Source organism: Ammospiza nelsoni, chromosome 14, assembly GCF_027579445.1.
Source record: "Ammospiza nelsoni isolate bAmmNel1 chromosome 14, bAmmNel1.pri, whole genome shotgun sequence".
In the NCBI taxonomy this organism is placed as follows: domain Eukaryota; kingdom Metazoa; phylum Chordata; class Aves; order Passeriformes; family Passerellidae; genus Ammospiza; species Ammospiza nelsoni.
Genome location: NC_080646.1, coordinates 1,737,433 through 1,756,783, shown reverse-complemented (window position 1 = coordinate 1,756,783; position 19,351 = coordinate 1,737,433). Strand labels below are relative to the sequence as shown.

The window sequence follows — 19,351 nt, the reverse complement described above, 5'->3', positions numbered from 1 at the left end:
ACAGAGGATGCAGAGGTGGCAGCGTGTCCTGCTCCCTCTTCATCTCCCTGTGGAAAAACTCATTTGAGTGACGACTGCAGACACTGAGGTGAGGTACAGGGGGAACAGGTACTTTTTTTAAACTTCATTTTATTTTTTCCTTTGGAAATGCAGCCTCTCACAGCCATGCTGTCACAGTTAAAATAAGGTTTAAATTACAGGGCTGGCTGTGGCTTTTTCCCTTTCTTTCAGAATTTTTGCCAACTTGCAATTTACTTAATGAAATCCTGCTATTTCGTTTAACGGGGATATTTTTTGCAGATGTTGATTTAACCCAGCTTTATAAAATATGTGAACTGTGCAGTTTCTTTCCTATTTTTAACAATTTAAAGATTCTAGTGTAGGACTTGACAGAGTTTATAACACCAATATCTGTTTGTACCATGTAGGAGCGGGGTTGGACCATGAGGCTTCCACATCATCCACAGCCCCATCAGAAACAGTGTGAAATGCTGCAGTAATGGGCAAAAATTACCCAAAGTGGGAATTTGTGTGAGCTTTGTGAATGTATTTCTGGAAAAGTATCCAACCCTGGTTTTACACCCAGTTATTCTTCAGGGTTTTTGCAGGGGGATTCTCTACATCCATGTGGATTCTTTATATGTGTGATATATATGGAATGAGGCAAAAAAAGGGGTCTGGTTCAGGCTGGTGACAAGCTGCCTTTTGAATGTGTAATGCCTGGTGTTTCCCCCAGTTTTCCTCACTTTATTTTTTAGAACAGATTTCCCCAGAGGCAGGGGAGGAATCTGCTGTTTCTCCTGCAGTGCTGAGCTGAGGGAATGCAGTGTTGGATTCATTATCCCTAAGGATGCCTTCACGTGCTCCCTTAATCTCCCTGGCCTTGATGTACAAAGAGCCCGACCTGCTCCCCTTCCTCTCCTTCCTTTCCCTCTCCATGGGAAGGTCATTTCTGTCATTTCTTTGCTGCTTCTTCTGCAGTTTCTGAGTTCAGCCTTTGCTTTCAGCCCCAAAGCAGCTCGTGGAGGAGTTGCAGCCACAAGCCCTGCACAGAGCAATCCTGAAAATGTTATTTTTTCAGCTTGAAAATGCAGGTGCACTGGCTGTGTCCTTGCTATAACTCACAGCATGGAGGGACAGGACACAGGGAATGGCTTCCCACTGCCAGAGGGCAGGGATGGATGGCATACTGGGGAGAAATTCTTCCCTGGCAGGGTGGGCAGGCCCTGGCACAGATTTTCCAGAGCAGCTGGGGCTGCCCCTGGATCCCTGGAAGTGTCCAAGGCCTGGCTGGATGGGGCTTGCAGCAGCCTGGGATGGTGGAAGCTGTCCCTGCCCATGGGATAAGCTTAAAGCTCCTTTCCAACCCAAACCATTCTGTGATAACTCATTAATCCTTTTCTCCTAGAATATCCCAAGCAAAGCTGGAGTTGTCTGGGATTCATATTAGTGCAGCAGGACAGGATGTATTCCATGGAGTTCTCTGTGTATTTTGGCATTTTCCTATTTCCCCCCCTCTCTTTTTTTTTTAAAGAAACTGTGGTTTGTAGAAATGAAAACAAGTCCTTCTTGGCCAGGGAGGGTAATTGGTGTGAGTCACCTCCAGTCTCCGGGCAAGTACAGGGTGAGGAATTTGGGAGATGACACTGGGACATGGGCACTTGCAGAGGTCTGGGCTGCAGTCCTGCTCTTCAGTGGTGTGGGTTTCATGCAAATACATTGATTTTCATCCCCCACCAGTTTTCTTGCTGTTTATCTGCACTTTAACAGGTTTTCCAGCACCGTTCCAGGGAGTATAAAAATGTGACAATGGGACTCAATGATTTTAGAGTTACAGCTGTGACAATTCTACAATTCTGAGAAAAGATTTGTTTGATCTTCAGGGATGGTCTTGTCCCAGGTTAGCAGAAATGGGTGCTCTGGGCATGTGTCTCTGGGCTGCTGGTTTGTGGATTTTGCAGGAGAAGGGCCCCTCCATGCACACAGATGGCACAGGGGCTGCAGATCCTCCTGGAGACGCCAGCCCAGCATCCTCCCTGCTCCTCTGTGCACGTCAGGGACCGACCCGGGGGCCTAAATCCCGACTTGCTGAAGTCATTGTTTAGTCTTTGCTTGAAGTGGCACTCGGGGCCCGTGGGTGCTGGCCACGAGCAGTGGTGAGTGGCCCAGCTGCCTGCTTGGAGCGGGGCTGGGGCGGCCCCAGCAGATGTTTACACACAATCCATGGAGCAGCTATCGGAAAATCTGGCCCGTGGGGGTGCCCACGCAGCCCTGGGCACGTTGCAGGAGGGCAGGAACCATCCCTGTGGTGAGATTCCTGCACCAGCCCCTTCTCATCCCTGCTCACCCCAATCCCACCCCAGCCCTTTCAGTCCCTCCATCAGGCAGGAGCCCGAGACCTCCCCGTACACGTTCAGCCTTTCAGCATGACCAGGTTGGCCAGCACACCAGAGGGATTTGTTTCCTTGCAGAGGCCAGGCTGGCACCCAAAATCCTTTAATTCCCTGTAAAAGCCCAGCAAATCCTCCGCGAGCGGGGACTTGCAGGAGCCGTGGGCGTTGTGACACGGTGGCAGCCCCGCAGCCCTGGCTCCCTCTGAGGTGCCTGCGCAGACAGGGAGGCTGGGAGAGCTTTATCAGGAGCAGGATCTTGGCTTCTGGCCAGGCAGAGCAAAGCCTGAATTCCCATTCCTCTCACAGCCCCTGTCTGCTTCCCATATATGTGAGGGCACTGATACCAGGCTGGGGAAAAGTGCCTTTTTTTGGGGTTGCTGGGCATGAATTATCAGATGTGGGAAGGCTTCAGCTGGAGCCCTTTTGGAGAGGGGTTTGGGTTGGAATAGAGGACCCAGAGCCTCTCTGGGGTCTGGGATGAGCCCTCTGGCGCAGGGCTGGGTTGAAAGGCAGAGTTCCCAAATTGAGGTGTCTGCCCAGCCCAGACTCTACAGCCACCTGGCCAAGGAGGAGCAAAGCAGCTCATTCCCAGCTTGTATGGAGAAAAGTGTTTGTTGGGCTGCTGTTTGTGCCCCCTCAGGGAGCCTCCTTGTCACAGGTTGTTTTCCAGGTCGGGGATGGTTTCCTAAAACTCAGTCCTTGATACTCCTGTGGAGCCAACACTCGGGCTGCCCTTGAAGGTGCCACTGTGGCTGCTGAGAAATCAGGGTGGCCTTGGGTTTTTTCAACCCATTTGCTGCTCCTCACATAACCTCTGGAAATCATTGTTCTCAGGAGTAAATCCCACAGAGGTGTGAGAGCAGGGAGAGGCTCTTGCTCCAAAGGGAATGGCTGGGGCTGGAGCAGTGCAGGCTCTCAAATTCCATCTGGTGGTGGAGTTTTGTTTGGTATTGCTTTGGTTTTCCTCCCAGCTCCACTCATTTCTGGTTAGGACACTAAAAATCTGCTGCAGCCACAGCCTGCTCAGGGTCCTGTGTCCTGTCCAAGCTGCAAAGCCCAAAGTTCCCATTTCCATGGTGTTTTGGGAAGTGGATTTTCTGTGATCAGCTGGGTCATCTGAAGGAGGCCTCATGAAGGGGAAGCTGAGCATTCTCCTCTGGAAATGGCAAATTTGGGTTGTTCCTGGAGGGAGCTGAGCTGTAATTTGGGGTTGGGCTGTGCAAGGAGGTGGTGATGGGCTGCCTGGCCTTTGCAGGACAGCCTTCCTGGTTTGGAGAGCTCAGTGCCCATGGATTATCCAACAACTGGACATAAAAAGCAGCCAGTGCTGGGTCAGTGGTCCCGCTGCTGCTGCTGGGACACCCTGATGTTCTTGGCAAGTGTGGGAAATGAGGAGGCTCAAGCAGCACCACTGCAGCCTCCTCATGACATCTTCACCAACTCAGCCTCTGCCTTCAAAACCAGCTCCAGCACTCAGAGCCCTCCACCCTGGGAGAAACCCCTTCCTTGGAGGTCTTTGCCATCATTAAGGATTGAGGATTAGTGCTGGTGTGGAGCAGCAGGGCTTGCTTTGGTGCAGCACAGCCTCTGCCCGTGCCCTGTGCTGAGGAGGTTCCCAGGCTGGGCTCCAGCGCCCAACGTGCTCAGTGCGAGCGGCGCGATGGAGGCGGGAGGAAGGGGTGTTATTCCTGTTTCTCTGCTGAGGGACCTACTAATTAGTTTCTGCTTTTAAAAGGCTTTGAAGCGCTCAGCCGAAACTTCTCTGGGAGCGAAAACCATGATTATTTATATTTATCCATTTCCCAGCGCCCCGGCCCCGCCGCGCTCCGGCCGCTGGGAGGATTATCCCGCTGCCCCAGGGGAGGCTGGCAGCGCCCACAGCTGCTGTGCCAAGCCAGAACGGCTCCCAAAGGCAGGGAGAGCCCAGGAGATGCCACTGGGCCATCCCAGGCTGTGCCCATCCCACGGGATGTGGCCGGGATTGCAGCCCCCAGATTGATGAGCAGCGGGAGCGGCGTGGGGAGAGGAGCCTTGGACATCACAGCTGTGGCTGGAAGGGAGTTCTGCCATCCCCTGATTTATCGGGTGATTTCTCCCAGATTCTCAGCGATTTTCAGGCTCTGGATGGGTGGAGGACCAGAAAATGTGCGAGTTCTCAAAGTGGGAAAAAAGGGGGGTTACCCCTCATTTTTTTCCTGGCTTCCCTCACCCTGCTGCAGAGGGCACTTTTGGGAATGAACCTTCTCCCCTGTGAGTGGAGCTGGTGCCTTGCCAGGAGCAGGCAGAAGAAAAAGCCAATCCCAACCAGATGAGACACAGAAGATTTTGATCAAACCTCTGGATTTTACAGAAAATCAAACAGTGGGGACCTTCCCTCACCCAACCTTTCCCCTGTGGTTTTCACCAGCTCATTTTCCTCCCCGTTTTCCAGCTGGTTGGGGCACAGGGGTGGATGCTTACGGAGATGCCAAGCACGACCCCAGGATTTTGCTGGGTTTGGGTTTATCCAGGGCTGGTTTCCAAGAGGGCAGAAGTGCCAGGCAGGCTGTGGTTGATGACAGCTCTGGAGCTCTCAGAAGTGGCAGCCAGCGTGGGCGGTGACGTTCGGGGCTCCTTTTGAAGCTCTATTTACATTGTTGTGCTCCCTGGATGTGCCAGGTGTAACGCAGGTACCTGGAGCTGGAAAAGCCATGGATGTGCCTCAAAGCTCCGAGCAAGACAGGCTGAGGTTAATGGAGACTGTTGGACTCAAAAACATTTTAAAAATATCACCTAAATCTCTGAAAACTTTGGCCTTTAGAAGGAACACATAAAAATGTCAGGGAAAAATACCCAAGTTGGGTTTTTCCAGTTTTCACCCTTGGCTGAAAAGCCCTTTCTAAAACAGGGGAGCTGGGGAGAAAAACAGTGCTAAAATACCTTAAAATCATGTTCTGGACGGTGGATTTAATGGCCAGGGAAGGTCCATTAGAAGCAAACTCCTTGAGTTTAGCTTAAAAATAAGCTAACTGATGATGACTTCCAAATTTCCGGGCAGAACTAAACATGGCATGTGTTTTGCTTTGAAGGATATAAAAAAAAAATTAGCATGAGCTGATGATTTTGCAGAGTGGTTTCTTTTATGCAGAGAAAATTGTTTTCATCCTCATTCTTGGCATTGGCTCCTTGTCCTGTGTTGCTTTTGTTTCTTGGGCTGCCATGGAAATGTCCCCCTTTCCCCCCAGGCCTCTCCACACACCTCTTGCACCGGCTCTGGTGCTCGTCAGACCCTTGTTTTTGAACTAATTTAATTAATTAACCCAGCGCAAGTGTTCCTCGGAGTTAATCATCTCCTGGGTTAACAAATTAAATCTGCTGGAGGAGGAGGCTGGGGAGCAGCAGAGCTCTGCTCCAAGGCAAGGCCTGGAGGAGGAGGATGGTGGACATGGTGGTGGGGAAGGCTCTTCCCAGCTGTCTTCCCACGGTTTTTTGGGATAAATGAGCTGAACTGGAGTCCATGGCTGCCCAACAGCCACATCCAGCACGAGGAAGGTGCCTTGTGGGGGTGGAGGGGTTGGGACCCATAAAATCACATCCTTGTTTTGCAGTTGAGATGGGAGCTGGGCTGAATCCTTACATTCAGTGAAGTAAACCAGAAACCAACACCAATATCTGTTTGCACCATGTAGGAGTGGGGTTGGACCATGAGGTTCCATATCATCCACAGTCCCGTCAAAAACAGTGTGAAATGCTGCAATAATGGGCAAAAATTACCCAAAGTGGGAATTGGTGTGAGCTTTGTGAATGTATTTCTGGAAAAGTATCCAACCCTGGTTTTACACCCAGTTATTCTTCAGGGTTTTTGCAGGGGGATTCTCTAAATGCTGCAGTAATGGGCAAAAATTTCCCACCTGCTTTTCCCCTCAGGAGTCCCTTGTCCTGCTGTAGCAGGAGCTTCCCTGGAGAAACCAAGGAGCACTTAGGGAAGGGGCCTGAAGCGTCCTGTCCTCACCAGGATTTTCACCTGGAGAAGCTCCTGCCCAGCCTCCTGTGTCTGTGCCCTGCTGGGGTTAGGATGTTGCCCTGAATGCACACAGTGTGCCCAACACCGGGGCGCTCCCATGGTGGCACCGAGACAGGGTCCCCAGCCCCTCCGAGGTGCCCTCAGGGTGCCACTCACAGCTCCCCCGAGCATGGGCAGCCAGCAGGGGCTGCTGTGTGTCCCCGGAGGGGCCCCCGTGCTGGGGACAGCTCCAGCCCCTCCCCAGCCCAAGGGGCCGTGCTGGGGTTGGTGCTGGTGGCAGGGGGGCTCTGGGGGGCACAGTGACGCATTCCAGCTGAAACTTGTAAGGCAGAGGTATTTTAATGTATTGGCTTAAAGAAAATGGTTGTGAGCTTTGCTGGGGCAGATTGACAATTAATTTCTTTTTTTCTCTTTTTTTTCTTTCTTTTTTTTTTTTTTTTTTTCTTTGCGGGGCCATAAAAATTCCATTTCTGCTGTGGAAAGTTTTAACCCCTTCCTTACCCTGGTGCTTGTTTCTAGGTATTAATGGGGAATTATTTTAACTGATGGCTCCCCAGTGAACTGTTAATAGATTTTGGGGAAATGTGTGTGTTCTTTGTGCTGGGCTTTTATCTGGACCTTGTTCACAGTGACCTGTGTATGGCTGTAACCTTCCTGCTTCCCTGCTCCTGTGTGTTGGGCAGTGTAAATACAGATCTGTGCTGTGGCAGAGAGGAGGAAAAAGACTGAGCATGGGCCTGATAGTCCAAAAGTGGAGTAAAAGTGAATGGAGAGGTGTTGAGACAGGGTGTACCTGAGCTCCATGGCCAGTAGAGTGTGAGGCTGCCCTGTGACACAGGAGTACAGGAAGGAGGGACATGGAAATGGGGAGTGGGCTCTGTGGTGGGAGGACTTTTGAATATCCCGCTTCATTTCCAGGTTGCCCAGATGTGCATTAAGTCCCTGTCACATCTGGAGAGTGCAGTGATTTATTTTTCATGTGCGTGGTCTTCCCTATGGGCACCTCTTCAGTGTGTTTTGAGAAGCTCTTCCTTGCAGCCATGTATTGAGGGGGCCATTTGACCTGCTGGGAGGAGGTTTGGTGGCTGTGGAAAAGCCAAGGAATGAATCAGAGCAGTTTGTTTCATGTGCTTCGTGATCTGCCCATGTTTTCCATCCTGCTTTCAAGTGCAACATCAAGCAGTGGGACTGTGCAGTGTTTTGTTTTGGAAAAAAGCATCTTTCTTTTCTCTTTTAAAGCACTCCTTTGAACTTTACTGGCATAAAACCCTGTCAAATCACAAATAGTCTCAAACCTCAAGTTATTTTCTTTACCTCCACACTCTGCAGGGAGTGACAGCAGCAGTGCTGCTAACGCCGGGAGGATTTACAGTGTTTGCTCTCTGCATTTATTCCCAGAGCCAGATTCCTTTTGCCTGAGCCATGCAGGAGCCATTTCCCTTTAAATTCTAGGCTGGATTTTCCTATCTTGTTTCTTTATCTCTAATTGTTTGAATTCACTTTGGGATGTGCTGGGAGGCGGCGCTGGGATGCATGGAGGAGCAGTGGTGGAGGAAGGAGTAAACATGAGGCAGAGTTTCAACCCCTCCATCTGATGGATGAAGGTGGCTTTGATGGAGGAGATCGCCCTGACGCCAGCCCCTCTGGAGCTGCTACAAGTTGTAGCTGCCTACAATGATAGTTGTTAAAAACCCCTCCTGTACCACGGCGGGACTCAAATATTTTCCTTTCTTCAAAAAGAACGCTAACAAGCCCGCCTCTGTTCCAGCAGAAGTGGGAGGGGGGAAAAAACAGAACAAAAAGTGGATTTTCTTGTCTGTGCATAAAGGGCAGCATGGAAAAAAAGAGGAGGGAAAAGTGGAATATTTATTTAAAAGGCAGAGGAGGAGGTGGTGGTGTGCCAGCCACCCCTGCTCTCTGCAGAGTGGTAGTGGCTAATAGCTGGAGGCGAAACTAATACTTGGCAGGGGATGAGACACAGCACAGGCCCCCCTGATTTGGGGGCTTGCTGAAGTGCTTGTTTTATGTCAGGGCTGCGGGATGAGTTCATCTTTGCAGGAATTGGTTGAGTGCACTGGGAGATAAAAGGAGGGAGAGGAACCCTCCGCAGCTCGGGAGCGCTGGGAGAGGGACCCTGTGGGCAGGGGCTGCTCAGATGAGCCCTGAGCCGTCCCCTGCCAGGGGTCACTTCCCTGTGGGCTGCTGGTTTTGGATTTTGAAGACTTTCCTGTCCCTTGGCCAGAAGAAGTGGGTTGAAAGGAAACTTCTCCTTTCTTGAGGCGCAGTTACCTGAAACTCACGCCTGTTTGAAGGAGCACGGGAGTTCTCCAGGAGTGCTGTGAGCTGGCAGAGCTGGCACTGCCAGGCAGGGGTGTGGGATGACAGAGATGAGGAGCTCACTGGCAGGGGGCTGCATTCAGGCATGGATGGAGGGAAGTTCCTGCCTTAAGTTGCATGGAAATGCTTTTAATAAAGGTATTTCAAATGCATGTGAACATCATCCATGTTTTATGCCTGCTTTTGCTTAGATATTTCTCAGTTCCTGGAAAGCAGAGATGGCACCAGGGCTGTTGGCACCTCCATCAAAATATTTTTGTAGGATAGGCACTGTTTTCCTCCAGCTTTACTTTCCCCCCCTTGTATATTAATTTGCACTAAACCATGAGAAACTCCTATTTAAATGTTTATTGCTGACTGTTCCCCTGATTAATGAAGCTGCTGGGGACACTGGAGGTTTGAAGTTGTCCCATCCTTAATCTGTAAGGGAAATGCAGGGGTTGAGCAGTAGTTTCTCAAAAATGTAATAACAAAACCAACATAGCTAATGGGCATAGAGGGCTTTGAGGAGGTTGGGAGGTTAAACAGATGCAGAGCTCAGTAATTGCTACCAGCCTCCAGCCCCGGCACATGAAAGGCTCTGAGCTGGTGTGTAGCCCCCAGATCACTTGAGTGGAACAGCAGCAAAGTTCAGTGTTTGGGGAGAGCTTTGGGAAAGCACTGAGAGCATCTGTAGGATGTCCCAGAGGAAAAATGACTGTGGAAACTGGATGCTGTGGAAGATGGGTGGAGGTCTTAGCACCTCGGTTTAGTGCAAGTTGTCCCAGTTGATGACAGAGGGATGGACTGAGATGGTGTCCCCAGAAATGTGACCTGTGGTGGGAGAAGGGGCTGCTTCAGGCTGATGAGCACTGCCCACAGCAAAGGGCATCCTACTGCCTGCCCCGTCACCCCCTCCCCCACAGCCCTCCCCTTAAATTTGTATTGTTACAACTCCAGTTAAACTCCAACAAAGCCGCTTAATTCAAAGCTGGTTAATGGGGAGGGGAGCCCGCTCTCCTCCGGGGTAATTTGAGCCTGAAAAGAAGCGGGGCTGGAGGGCTGGGCCTGAAATCCGGTGTGTCAATGGGGGCTCTGGAGCAAAATAATGGCATCACCCCGCGGGCGAGTTAATGGGACATGATGGCACGGAGGCACCGGGGTCAGCAGGCCGCGGGCACGTGAGGGATTGTCAGGGAGCTTAATGCCGGCCACGGAGCACGGCCAGCCAGAGCACAGCTCCTGGCTGGAAATTCCACGGCGGTTTTCCCTTAACGGTGCGGCAGGAGCAGGAATGATGTTCAGCAAGTGGTTAATTCGCCCTCTTTGGGGCTCCTTCTTTTCCTGTCTTCCTTCTGGAGACATCATAAATTCTGGAGGCATCATAGATTAAACAGATTTCTGGCAGCCTGCGTCCCTCCCGTCTTCCCTGAGTGTAATTCCTAGAAAGAAGAGACATCTCTCATTGTCTGGAGAGAGTTCCAGTGGGTTTTTAGAAGGACATGTATAGTTCATAACAGCTACTCCCCCTTGGCATGAAACACTTCCTCAGATTTCATGTTCCCCGTGGGAACATCAGCATGGCTGTCAGAGAGTATTACACTGAGGAGACACCCGGCGGGTCACTCACCCACACACATCCTGGACATCCCGGGGCTCAGCTCGGCACAAGTTGGCCTTGGAAGGTGGGGTTGCAGGGGTGCTGGGGAGCCACCAGGCTCAGGATACCGGGACACTGTTGGAACCAGATCCATTGGGAGGAATGCAAATATCCTGAGGGCACTCAGGCCCAGCTGTGGATGCAGGGTTGGACATTAAATGGAGAGAGAGATGTGCTAAGCTCGTGGGAAATGGTGGGCATCCTCTGAGGTCTCCAGCCTGGGCTTGAGCCACCAGTCTTGGTGGCATTTGATGTAATTGGAGACAGGATTTGGGTGGAGCACAAGCTTTGGGTTGAAGATGGACTTTGGGTTGAGCACACATTTTTGGGTTGAGCACAAGCTTTGGGTTAAACAGAACTTTTGAGGTGAAAGCAAATTTTGGGTTAAATACAAGTTTGGGTTGAACGCAAATACAGGGTTGAACATGAAGTTTGTGCTGAACACAAGTTTTGGATTGAGCACCATCTTTGGGTTGAACACAGATTTGGGAATAGCACAAAATTTATGTTGAACACAGGTTTTGGGCTGAGCACAAACTTCGGGTTAAATACAAGTTTGGGTTGAGTATGGAGTTTGTGTTGAACACAAGTTTTAGCTTGAGCATGAACTTCAAGTTAAATTCCAACTTTGGCTTGAACACAAGTTTTGAGTTGAGTGTGAAATTTGTGTTGAACACAAGTTTTGGGTTGAGAACCATCTTTGGGTTGAACGTGAGATTTGTGTTGAACGCAAGGGCTGGGTTGAGCACAAGTTCAAGTTTTCACTGAGCAGAGCTGATGGGTGTGAGGAGCTGTTTCCCAGGCTCCATCCCTGTGGATCCCCATGTGATCCCAGCACTCCTGACTCCCTCTCTGTCCCCACAGACGCCAGCACGTCGCCCGATGCCGTAAAGAGGAGCCATTGGTGCAACGTGGCCTACTGGGAGCACCGGACGCGCGTGGGCCGCCTCTACACAGTGTACGAACAGTCTGTCAGTATCTTCTACGACCTACCTCAAGGAAACGGCTTCTGCCTCGGACAGCTAAACCTGGACAACAGGAGCGAGACTGTGAGAAGGACTCGAAGTAAAATTGGCTACGGGATTTTACTGAGCAAGGAACCGGACGGGGTGTGGGCCTACAACCGCAGCGAGCATCCCATCTTCGTCAACTCCCCGACACTGGACATCCCCAGCTGCAGGACTCTGATCGTGCGCAAGGTGATGCCGGGCTACTCCATCAAGGTGTTTGACTACGAGAAGTCCTGCCTGCTGCAGCACACGGCCGAGCTGGATTATGCAGACGGGCCCTACGACCCCAACAGCGTCCGGATCAGCTTCGCCAAGGGCTGGGGGCCCTGTTATTCCAGACAGTTCATCACGTCGTGTCCGTGTTGGCTGGAGATCTTACTCAGCAACAACCGGTAACCCTCCGAGGAAAGGAAAACATCGACGGCAACAAAACACACACACACTCAAAAAGAAAAAAAAAAAAAAAAGACAAAAAAAAAAAAAGACACAGACTATCCCAAATATCATCTACCTAGATTTAATATAAAGTTTTATATATTATATGAAAATATATATTATACTTGTAATTATGGAGTCATTTTTACAATGTAATTATTTATGTATGGTGCAATGTGTATATGGACAAAAAACAGAAAATGCACTTTGGCTTATATAATTCTTTCAATACAGATTTTTAAAAAAAAAGAAAAAAAACAACAAAAATTATACAGCAAAAATAGGAGAAAGCCCTAATTTTGATGTATGGTTTTTTGAAATATTATTAATACCCAGACAAAAAGCTAATACCAGTCACTCATTGATAATAAAGTATTCGCATTATGGGGGGGGATTTGTCTTTTTTCTTCCCCCCCCCAGCTGAAGTTGGCAGCAGTCAGGGGGGTTCCAGGGGGCAGCTGCTGTCTCCCATCTCAGCCAGGACCCTGGAAAAGCAGTAAATGAGTTGGAAGGCTGCAGCTGGCTTCAAGAGGAGGGTGAGTGAGGCCAGTTGGAGAGCCAGGGAGCACTGGGAGGAGGTGAGAGGCAGATCTGTTGCTCTTCTCACCCAGGGCTGTCTGACCTCTCTGATAACACAGAACATGGTGAGAATGAGGGTGCACATCCGTGCTGTGCAGATTAATCTTCATCAGTGGTAATCAGTAGGTCTTGGAGAAAAGCAGAATATTGCACGGCCACAAAGCTGCCCAGCAGGACCAGTTTGGATTTCTGGCCTTACCCAGGGGTTGTCTGTGAGCCCTGCACGTCCCAGACGTGTTTGATGGTTGAGAAACAAACGGAGGTTTTGGACAACTCATGGTTGGGTGGATCCTCCACTGGAGCATGGCCTGGATTTTGGGAATGTCTCCAGTGCCTCGGAGGAGCCATGAGCAGCTTTGTCCCGTAGATCTCCCAGTCTGTCATCCAGGCAATAAATGATCCAGGAGTGTTTGGGAAGAATATATTTACTCTGAGGAGCAGCTGCAGCCAAAAAAATGTCCTGGTCAGATGTGCCTGTCTCAGCTGATTTACTCTGCCTGGAAATCCTGGATAAAATCAGCTCCTTTGCTCTGACTTGTGCTGGGCCTGGCAGGGGCAGGTTGGACATGGGCTTTGCTTGGTCAGGGAAGTTATTTATTGCCAGGGAGGAGCTCTGCCAAGTCCTGGAGTTCTGCTACAATTCCAGTCTGTGCCTTTGATTTCCATAAAATCCCAGCCTCTGGAGCCCAGTGACTGGGAAGCTTTCAAGGTTGCAGAGGATATTTTTGTCACCTTCATATTCACAGAGAAAAAGATTCAATGAGACCTTAAAGAGTTAAATATGGCCTAAATTTATCACTCAGAAGCCTCCTGGTGCATGTCAGGGTCCTGCACTTTGGCACCTGGCCCTGATGTTCCTGCCACAGCTCGAGTGAGGATGGGGAATGACAGAATTGTGGAATCCTGGAATGGTTTGGGTTGGAGGAGACCTGAAATGTCACCTTGTTGCACACCTTCCACCATCCCAGGGTGCTCCAAGCCCCATCCAGCCTGGCCCTGGACACTTCCAGGGATGGAGAAAGGTGGGGGCTGCATCCCACAGGGAAACAGGAACCTGGGTGGATGCTGGAGAGATCTGAGCAGAGAATGTTGCAATGACATTCCCGCAGTCATTTTTCAAATTATAACCATATTTGATGTTTAATTGGGACCACATTGGTTGAATTCCTGCAGCATCAGTATTAATACTTGACATCATTAATTTTTGTTTGTGTTACAGCCATTCTTAGGGAACGGTGTCAAAACATGTCACTCTCATTTAAAGCAGCTTTCAAGAGCTTTGCAGGGGTTTTTTTATCCCTTTGGCTTAAGTTTGGTGGGCCCTGCCAAACCACCCACCTCCTTTGCTGTATCGCTTTCACACAGTCTATCAAGAGGCCATTTTTATGTTTTGGGGGCTTTTAAAAGAGATTTTTCTCAATACTGTCCTCATTTTACCTGGGGAGCACCAGCAAACATTGCTTTTTTTGTTTCCTTTTCTTTTCCCCAGCATTTCCCACACCACATTGACACCTTTGTTCCCTGTTCTCCTTGTGGAGCAGTGCCACCATTTTCCACTTTCTACCCACTTCATAATTGTGGACAAAACAGCACCAAAGGACGGATTTGAGGGTTAACTGGCTTTCCCTTGTGCAATCCACTGATGGTGCTTAATTCTCTTTTTTTTCATTACTCATGCACTTCCCCAGGAATAAATCTGGAGTTTTATTTCAGTTGACAGCAGGGCTTTAAAGGGAATAAAAAAGGATTTTATGGTGAGGCAACAAAATATGACATCAAGTATCCTTTTCTGTGTCATTTTGCCCCTTTAATACCTTATAATCATTGAAACTTAGAACTCTTTACAGGAGCTTTAGGACTTCAAAGCTATAGATCTCCACACTGGACCCTCTGAGAGCTCAGCTGGAGCCTTCCCCGCAGTGGGGATGGACCTGGGGCTGGGAATTGTCACCTGGAGCAGCCCTGGGGTGACTGTGGGTGGAGGGCACTGCCGTGGGGAAGGAGGAGTGAATTCCCTGCCAGGTTTGCAGGAGCAGCTGGGCACGGTTGGGGCCAATTAGGGAGCTGATGGGATCCGGCTGTGCAGCACCCTCAGCTGCTGCCAATTGCCCCAGCCCTATAAAAGCAGGATGGCCACAGCACTGCTCCTTTCTGAGCTGCCTCCTGAGTGTCTCCATGTGGGATTTTCCTCCTTTCTGCAGGAATTGTGCTCTCCCCGTACCTGAGGTAAGTGGAATGTTCCCTGTTGTTGGGTCTGTGTAGTGTTTAGAGCATTTTAAGGGTAGAAATTGAAGAGCTCCCTCACAGGCGGGTGCTGGCCTGTGCTTGGCCTGATCTGTGGGGTCTCTGTGACTCCTTTTGGGCTGGCGCTGGCTCAGCTTTGTCCTGAGGAGGCTTTTGGGTCACCCGTGTGTTTACAAATCACCAGGGGCTTGTTTTGGGCAGTGCAGTGGGGAAATGAGGGGTTTTTTCCCTGTAGCAGTGCTGGAACACCCAGGGTTCACACTGAGCTCAGGGAGTTCTGAGCCTCTGCTGTTGTGGTGCCAAGGCCGAGAGTATGCAGCAGCCCTCGGGGCCGGGGCAGGGATCCCTCAGAGCCAGGATCCCTCAGAGCCTTCGGGGCCCGGGGCAGGGATCCCTCAGAGCCCTTGGGCCCGGGGCAGGGGTCCCTCAGCAAACAGAGCTCTGTCCTGGTGCTGAGGGCCCAGCTGGGCACTGACCCGGAGCTGCTCTGCTGTATGGGTGAGAGGGGATGGTTTCATTGCAGGCCAGGGCTGTTGGGTGGGTTTGTGACTGTCACCCCTCCCAGGCAGTGACTCCTCAGGTGGAGCTGCCCCACGGCACGGCCTTGGCAGGAGCAGGCAGCTCTCTCGGTGCTGCAGCAAAGCCTGGGGTGGGTGGAGTGGCTCACCTGGCTCCCCATGGGTCACCTGAGGGGTGGTGGGACAGGGAGATCATCTGAGCTGGTGTTTGAGCACTGAAACTCATTGGCATTTCTGTGAGTGCCAAGGCTTGGCTGGAGGCACCAGCTGGGTTCTCCTGGTGTGTTGTGGGTGTACCCCAAGTCCACTCCAGTGGAAGTCCTGAATTAGTAATTCTCCGATTGGACCTGAGTCCTTGCAGGCTTTGGTGTGTGGGCTGTGTTTATTTGATAGGATCCTCTTAATTTAGCAATAATGGGGTTTAAGTCTGTGCACTGGGCTGGGGAGGAGCAGCCAATTGCTGCTGGTGGGTCCCAGAGGCTGCTGCTCCCCCCTGTGAGCAGACATTCATCATCCCAGTCCTTGACTTCATTGCTGCTATGACTGAGAAATGCTTTTCAGCAGCCAGAATGGAAAAGAAATTATTGCTAAATTCATCTACTCTCAGCTCTTCTTAAAAAGAAAGGCTGAGAGCCCTTTGTGGCACAGGTCTGGCCACAGTTTTATGGGGGCTGCCAGTCTTTGGGCCATAATCCTCCTTCTCAGGGCTTTATCTCCACAGTGGAAGGGCTTGTTCAATATATAATTCAGAGCTGGAATTCAAATTCAGGGCTCTATGTGGGCTACCAAGGCAGAGGACAAAAATCCCTGTTGGGGTAGAAAAGGGAGCTGAGGTTTGGTTTGGGGTGTGATGCTGCTTGGCTTCGCGGGCTGTGAGCGGTGGAAGGTCTCCAGCTCTTTGGGATGTGTGTTAATGCTTCTAGCAGAGCTGCTCACACACCAGCCTGTGCTTCCCAAAGCCCTGGGTGCTCCAGGCTGGGGCTCTGCCTGTTCTGGGGTGGGACTGAGGTGGAGGAGGAGCATTAACAGTGCCCAGGGTGGTGCTGCCTCAGAGGATGGAGCTGCTGGTGCCTCTCAGGGGTGTGGGATGAGCCTCAGGAGCTGGGGGGGGTTGTGGGGTTTTCCCTGACAAACACCACAACAAAATAATCAAATGTCTCTCTCATCCATCCCAATGCCCTGTGGAGAGAGCTGGTGGGGGCACAGGGCTGTGGGGAACTGGTGCAGGGCATGGCTGGGGGCTTGGGGAGGTGAATCCGCTGCTCCCTGGCTCATTTAAGCTCAGCTTTGGAGGAAATGGGAGCTGGGTGCTGCAGAGCTGTGCTGGGGAGGGGAGAGCCTGTACCGTCCCCTCAGTGTGTCCTGAGCTGTTTGGGAGCAGGAGCTGCCTGGTGGGAGAGCAGGACTCTTGTGAGTGTCCAGGAGGGACCGCAACCTTCCTAGAAAGCAAAAATAAGGATTCACCTCCATCTCCCCTCCCCTGGGGCGGGCTGGGGGCTCTGCAAGGGGCCCATGGCATCACTGGCTGCTGGGTGACACCTGGGGCTGCTCCAGCACCCCAAAACTGCATCCAGGAGCCTGGCTGAGTGCAGAGCATCCCGAGCTATTTCCTGTGAATGACTCCTTTTGCTCCCCTCAAAGGCCTTATTTTCTGTCTGGGGCGTGATGAAGCATTACTTGCTGCTTTGTGGATAATCCTTCCTATATTCCTGATTTATGGATGTGCTGGTGTGATGCACAAAGTGGCATCTGTGCTCTGCACACTGTGGGAACAACCCAAAATTGCTCTGAAACTCAACTGGCTTACAATTATATTGGATTCTATTAAATTAAAACACATAGCACATATATTACACAATAAACCACAGCTATTTCATGGATCAAATTAAGTTTTATTTGGGCAAATTACAACCTTTCTTACAGTTGGGCCTTTGTGAAACCATTCCTTTTTAATAAAAATAAGCATTTTTGGCAAATGCTCTTAAAGTGTGCATTCCCAATAATTGCATATACTGTTGCTATTCTTTCTGGAATATATGTGGCTAATTATCTTCTGCTTAGGATAGGTTTAAATGAGTGGGATCTTCCCTTTGCTCCTCCCCCATACCTCCCTTCTGCTGGAATTTCTTAGTGCTTTCCATTTTTATTAGCTTGGCTATGGAAGAGAGCAGAGGAAAGAAAAAAAAGCCTTCTCATTAAAAGCAGGAGTGCTTTTCCCGGAATTTCTTGGGGAAATGTGACTCTCCCATCCTTCCTCCAGCCCTGCCACGGGGCTGAGGGGGACAAAGCTGCAAATGGGGCTCTGGGAGGGTGGTGGGATGTGCACCCCACTTGTGGGGGCTGGGGGAAAGGCAGAGCTTTGGAGAAAATAAAGGATTTTGTTGAGGAGGGGCTTGGGGGGCTCCAGCTGCCGTGGAATTGCATCTGGGGGTTGCATTTTCCTGCTGGCCTGAGAGGATGCAGCTCTGGTTGTGGCTTTGAGGCTGGGACATCTCTGGTGGCTCCTCACTGAAGCAGGGTTTTGGTGCTGCTTCCCTGCAGGGACAGGAGGGGCTGTGGGGTGGCATTCAGACCCCAAGGAAGGGCTTTGGCAGGGGCTCATCCTCACACAGTTTTGGTTAAAAGCAAGTCAGTGGTTCAGGGATTGAGGGGATGGGCTGGCAGGGTGGCTCATTCCTGTGTTTCCTTAGGAAATTGTTAAAAATTACCCCCTCAGGTCCCCTCTGGGTTTGGGAAGTGCTGCTCCTCTGCTTTTCCTCCCTCTCACTTTCTGCTCACTGCCAGGCTTGGAGATCCCAAATTTCTCCCTGGGAATAATTTTTCCCACAGTATTTTCAGCCTGGACAGGGAAGCAGAGGAAGTGTCCCAAGTGCTGCTTTCCTCGGGTGATGCCAGAGTGGTTTCCAGACCCCAGGGTGGAGATGAAGGGTGGGACAGCCTCCAGGCTCCCCAGTTCCTGAATCCAACCACTGTCAGGTTTGTGTTTCCTGCCCCAGCAGCACCTGGGGACGTGGGAAGGGGACATGGAGCAGTTGCTGTGGATGTCCAAAGCACATCACATAAAACTTCAAAGCGTTCTGTCAGCTTTCCAAGTCCTTCTGGGCACCATTGTCAGGAGATCAAGAAGGTTTATGGAGCCTCCCAAAGCACATCTGGATGCTGTTTATGGGATTGTGCTTGCTATGATCACATCTGTGGGAGGGGTTGGCACTGGGAGCTGCTCTGGGAGGGCCAGGGCATGGGCTGGTGGCATCTCCCTGTGCTGTGGTCAGGAGGAACCCCAGAGCTCAGGGTTTCCCTGCTGCTCCCAAACTGCTGCCAGCAGTTTCCTCAGAGGCTGGTGCTTCCCAGCTCCTTCCCTGGCAGTGCTGGGAGCCTCAGCCTGGGTGACAAGCTGGTGGCCTTGTGCCAGGCGTGGTGGGACTGTCTGGGGACTCCACTGTGCTGACAGAGAGTGGGCACTAACCTGTGCCACAGGGAAGTGGAAAGGAGATTGTTCTCTCCTATGAAACACTCACAGAAGCTTCTTTATTGATTAATTTTAATTTTTTTTAATAATAAAGTGTCTGTCTTCCCAGGATGGGTTTTCCATTGCCATGGAATGTGTGATAGTGGGGCAGGAGACAGTGGCTCTTGCTGGGTCCCCCAGTGTCTCTGCACCCCAAGGTGGGGCAGGAACCAAATGAAGTGGCCACAAAACATTTTTGATCACCTGCCTGTGTGATTCAGTCACAGTGGCAGCGTGTCACAGCCTGGCTCTGTCCCCAGGGCGTGCCCTCCAGCCTGGCATCCCAGGGACAAGCATGGGCAGTGGGGGAGAACGGGGATGGGAGCAAAGGGAAGGGTCCCCAGGGCTTCCCTGACAGGTTTTGGAGGGAGAAGATTCTGTTTGGTCCCTGCTGGTCTTGTCCATCCCTGATGGTCCCGGCACTGGGCAAGTCGGGTTGTGGGTGGCATTTGGGACACCAACCCCTCCAGGAAGGGAACTGAGTCACCACCACCCCCTGAGGCTGTGTGTGGAGCAGGGCTGGGCCTCCTCTTTCCCTGGCAGCAGGGATCTGTGTTCTCTTTGGGATGCAGGATGGAAACCACAGCCCATTGCTGGGGAAGCTCCGTGGTGGGCGTGAAGCGCCTTCTCCCAAAGGATGCCTGGGGGAAGGGTGAGAAGAGAACCCCCACACGTCTCTGGAAAT

At 51.1% G+C, this 19,351-nt stretch overlaps 1 protein-coding gene across 1 annotated transcript in view; it reads left to right on the top strand.

Moving 5' to 3' along the window:
* SMAD6 (SMAD family member 6) overlaps positions 1–12,201 on the top strand; it is a 37,602-nt gene extending 25,401 nt beyond the window's left edge. Inside the window, exon 4 of the mRNA XM_059482273.1 lies at positions 11,237–12,201. Within this exon, the coding sequence (XP_059338256.1) occupies positions 11,237–11,778 (542 nt within the window). The 3' untranslated portion in view covers positions 11,779–12,201. The remainder of the gene's footprint in view (positions 1–11,236) is intronic.
* Positions 12,202–19,351: the final 7,150 nt, after the last annotated feature.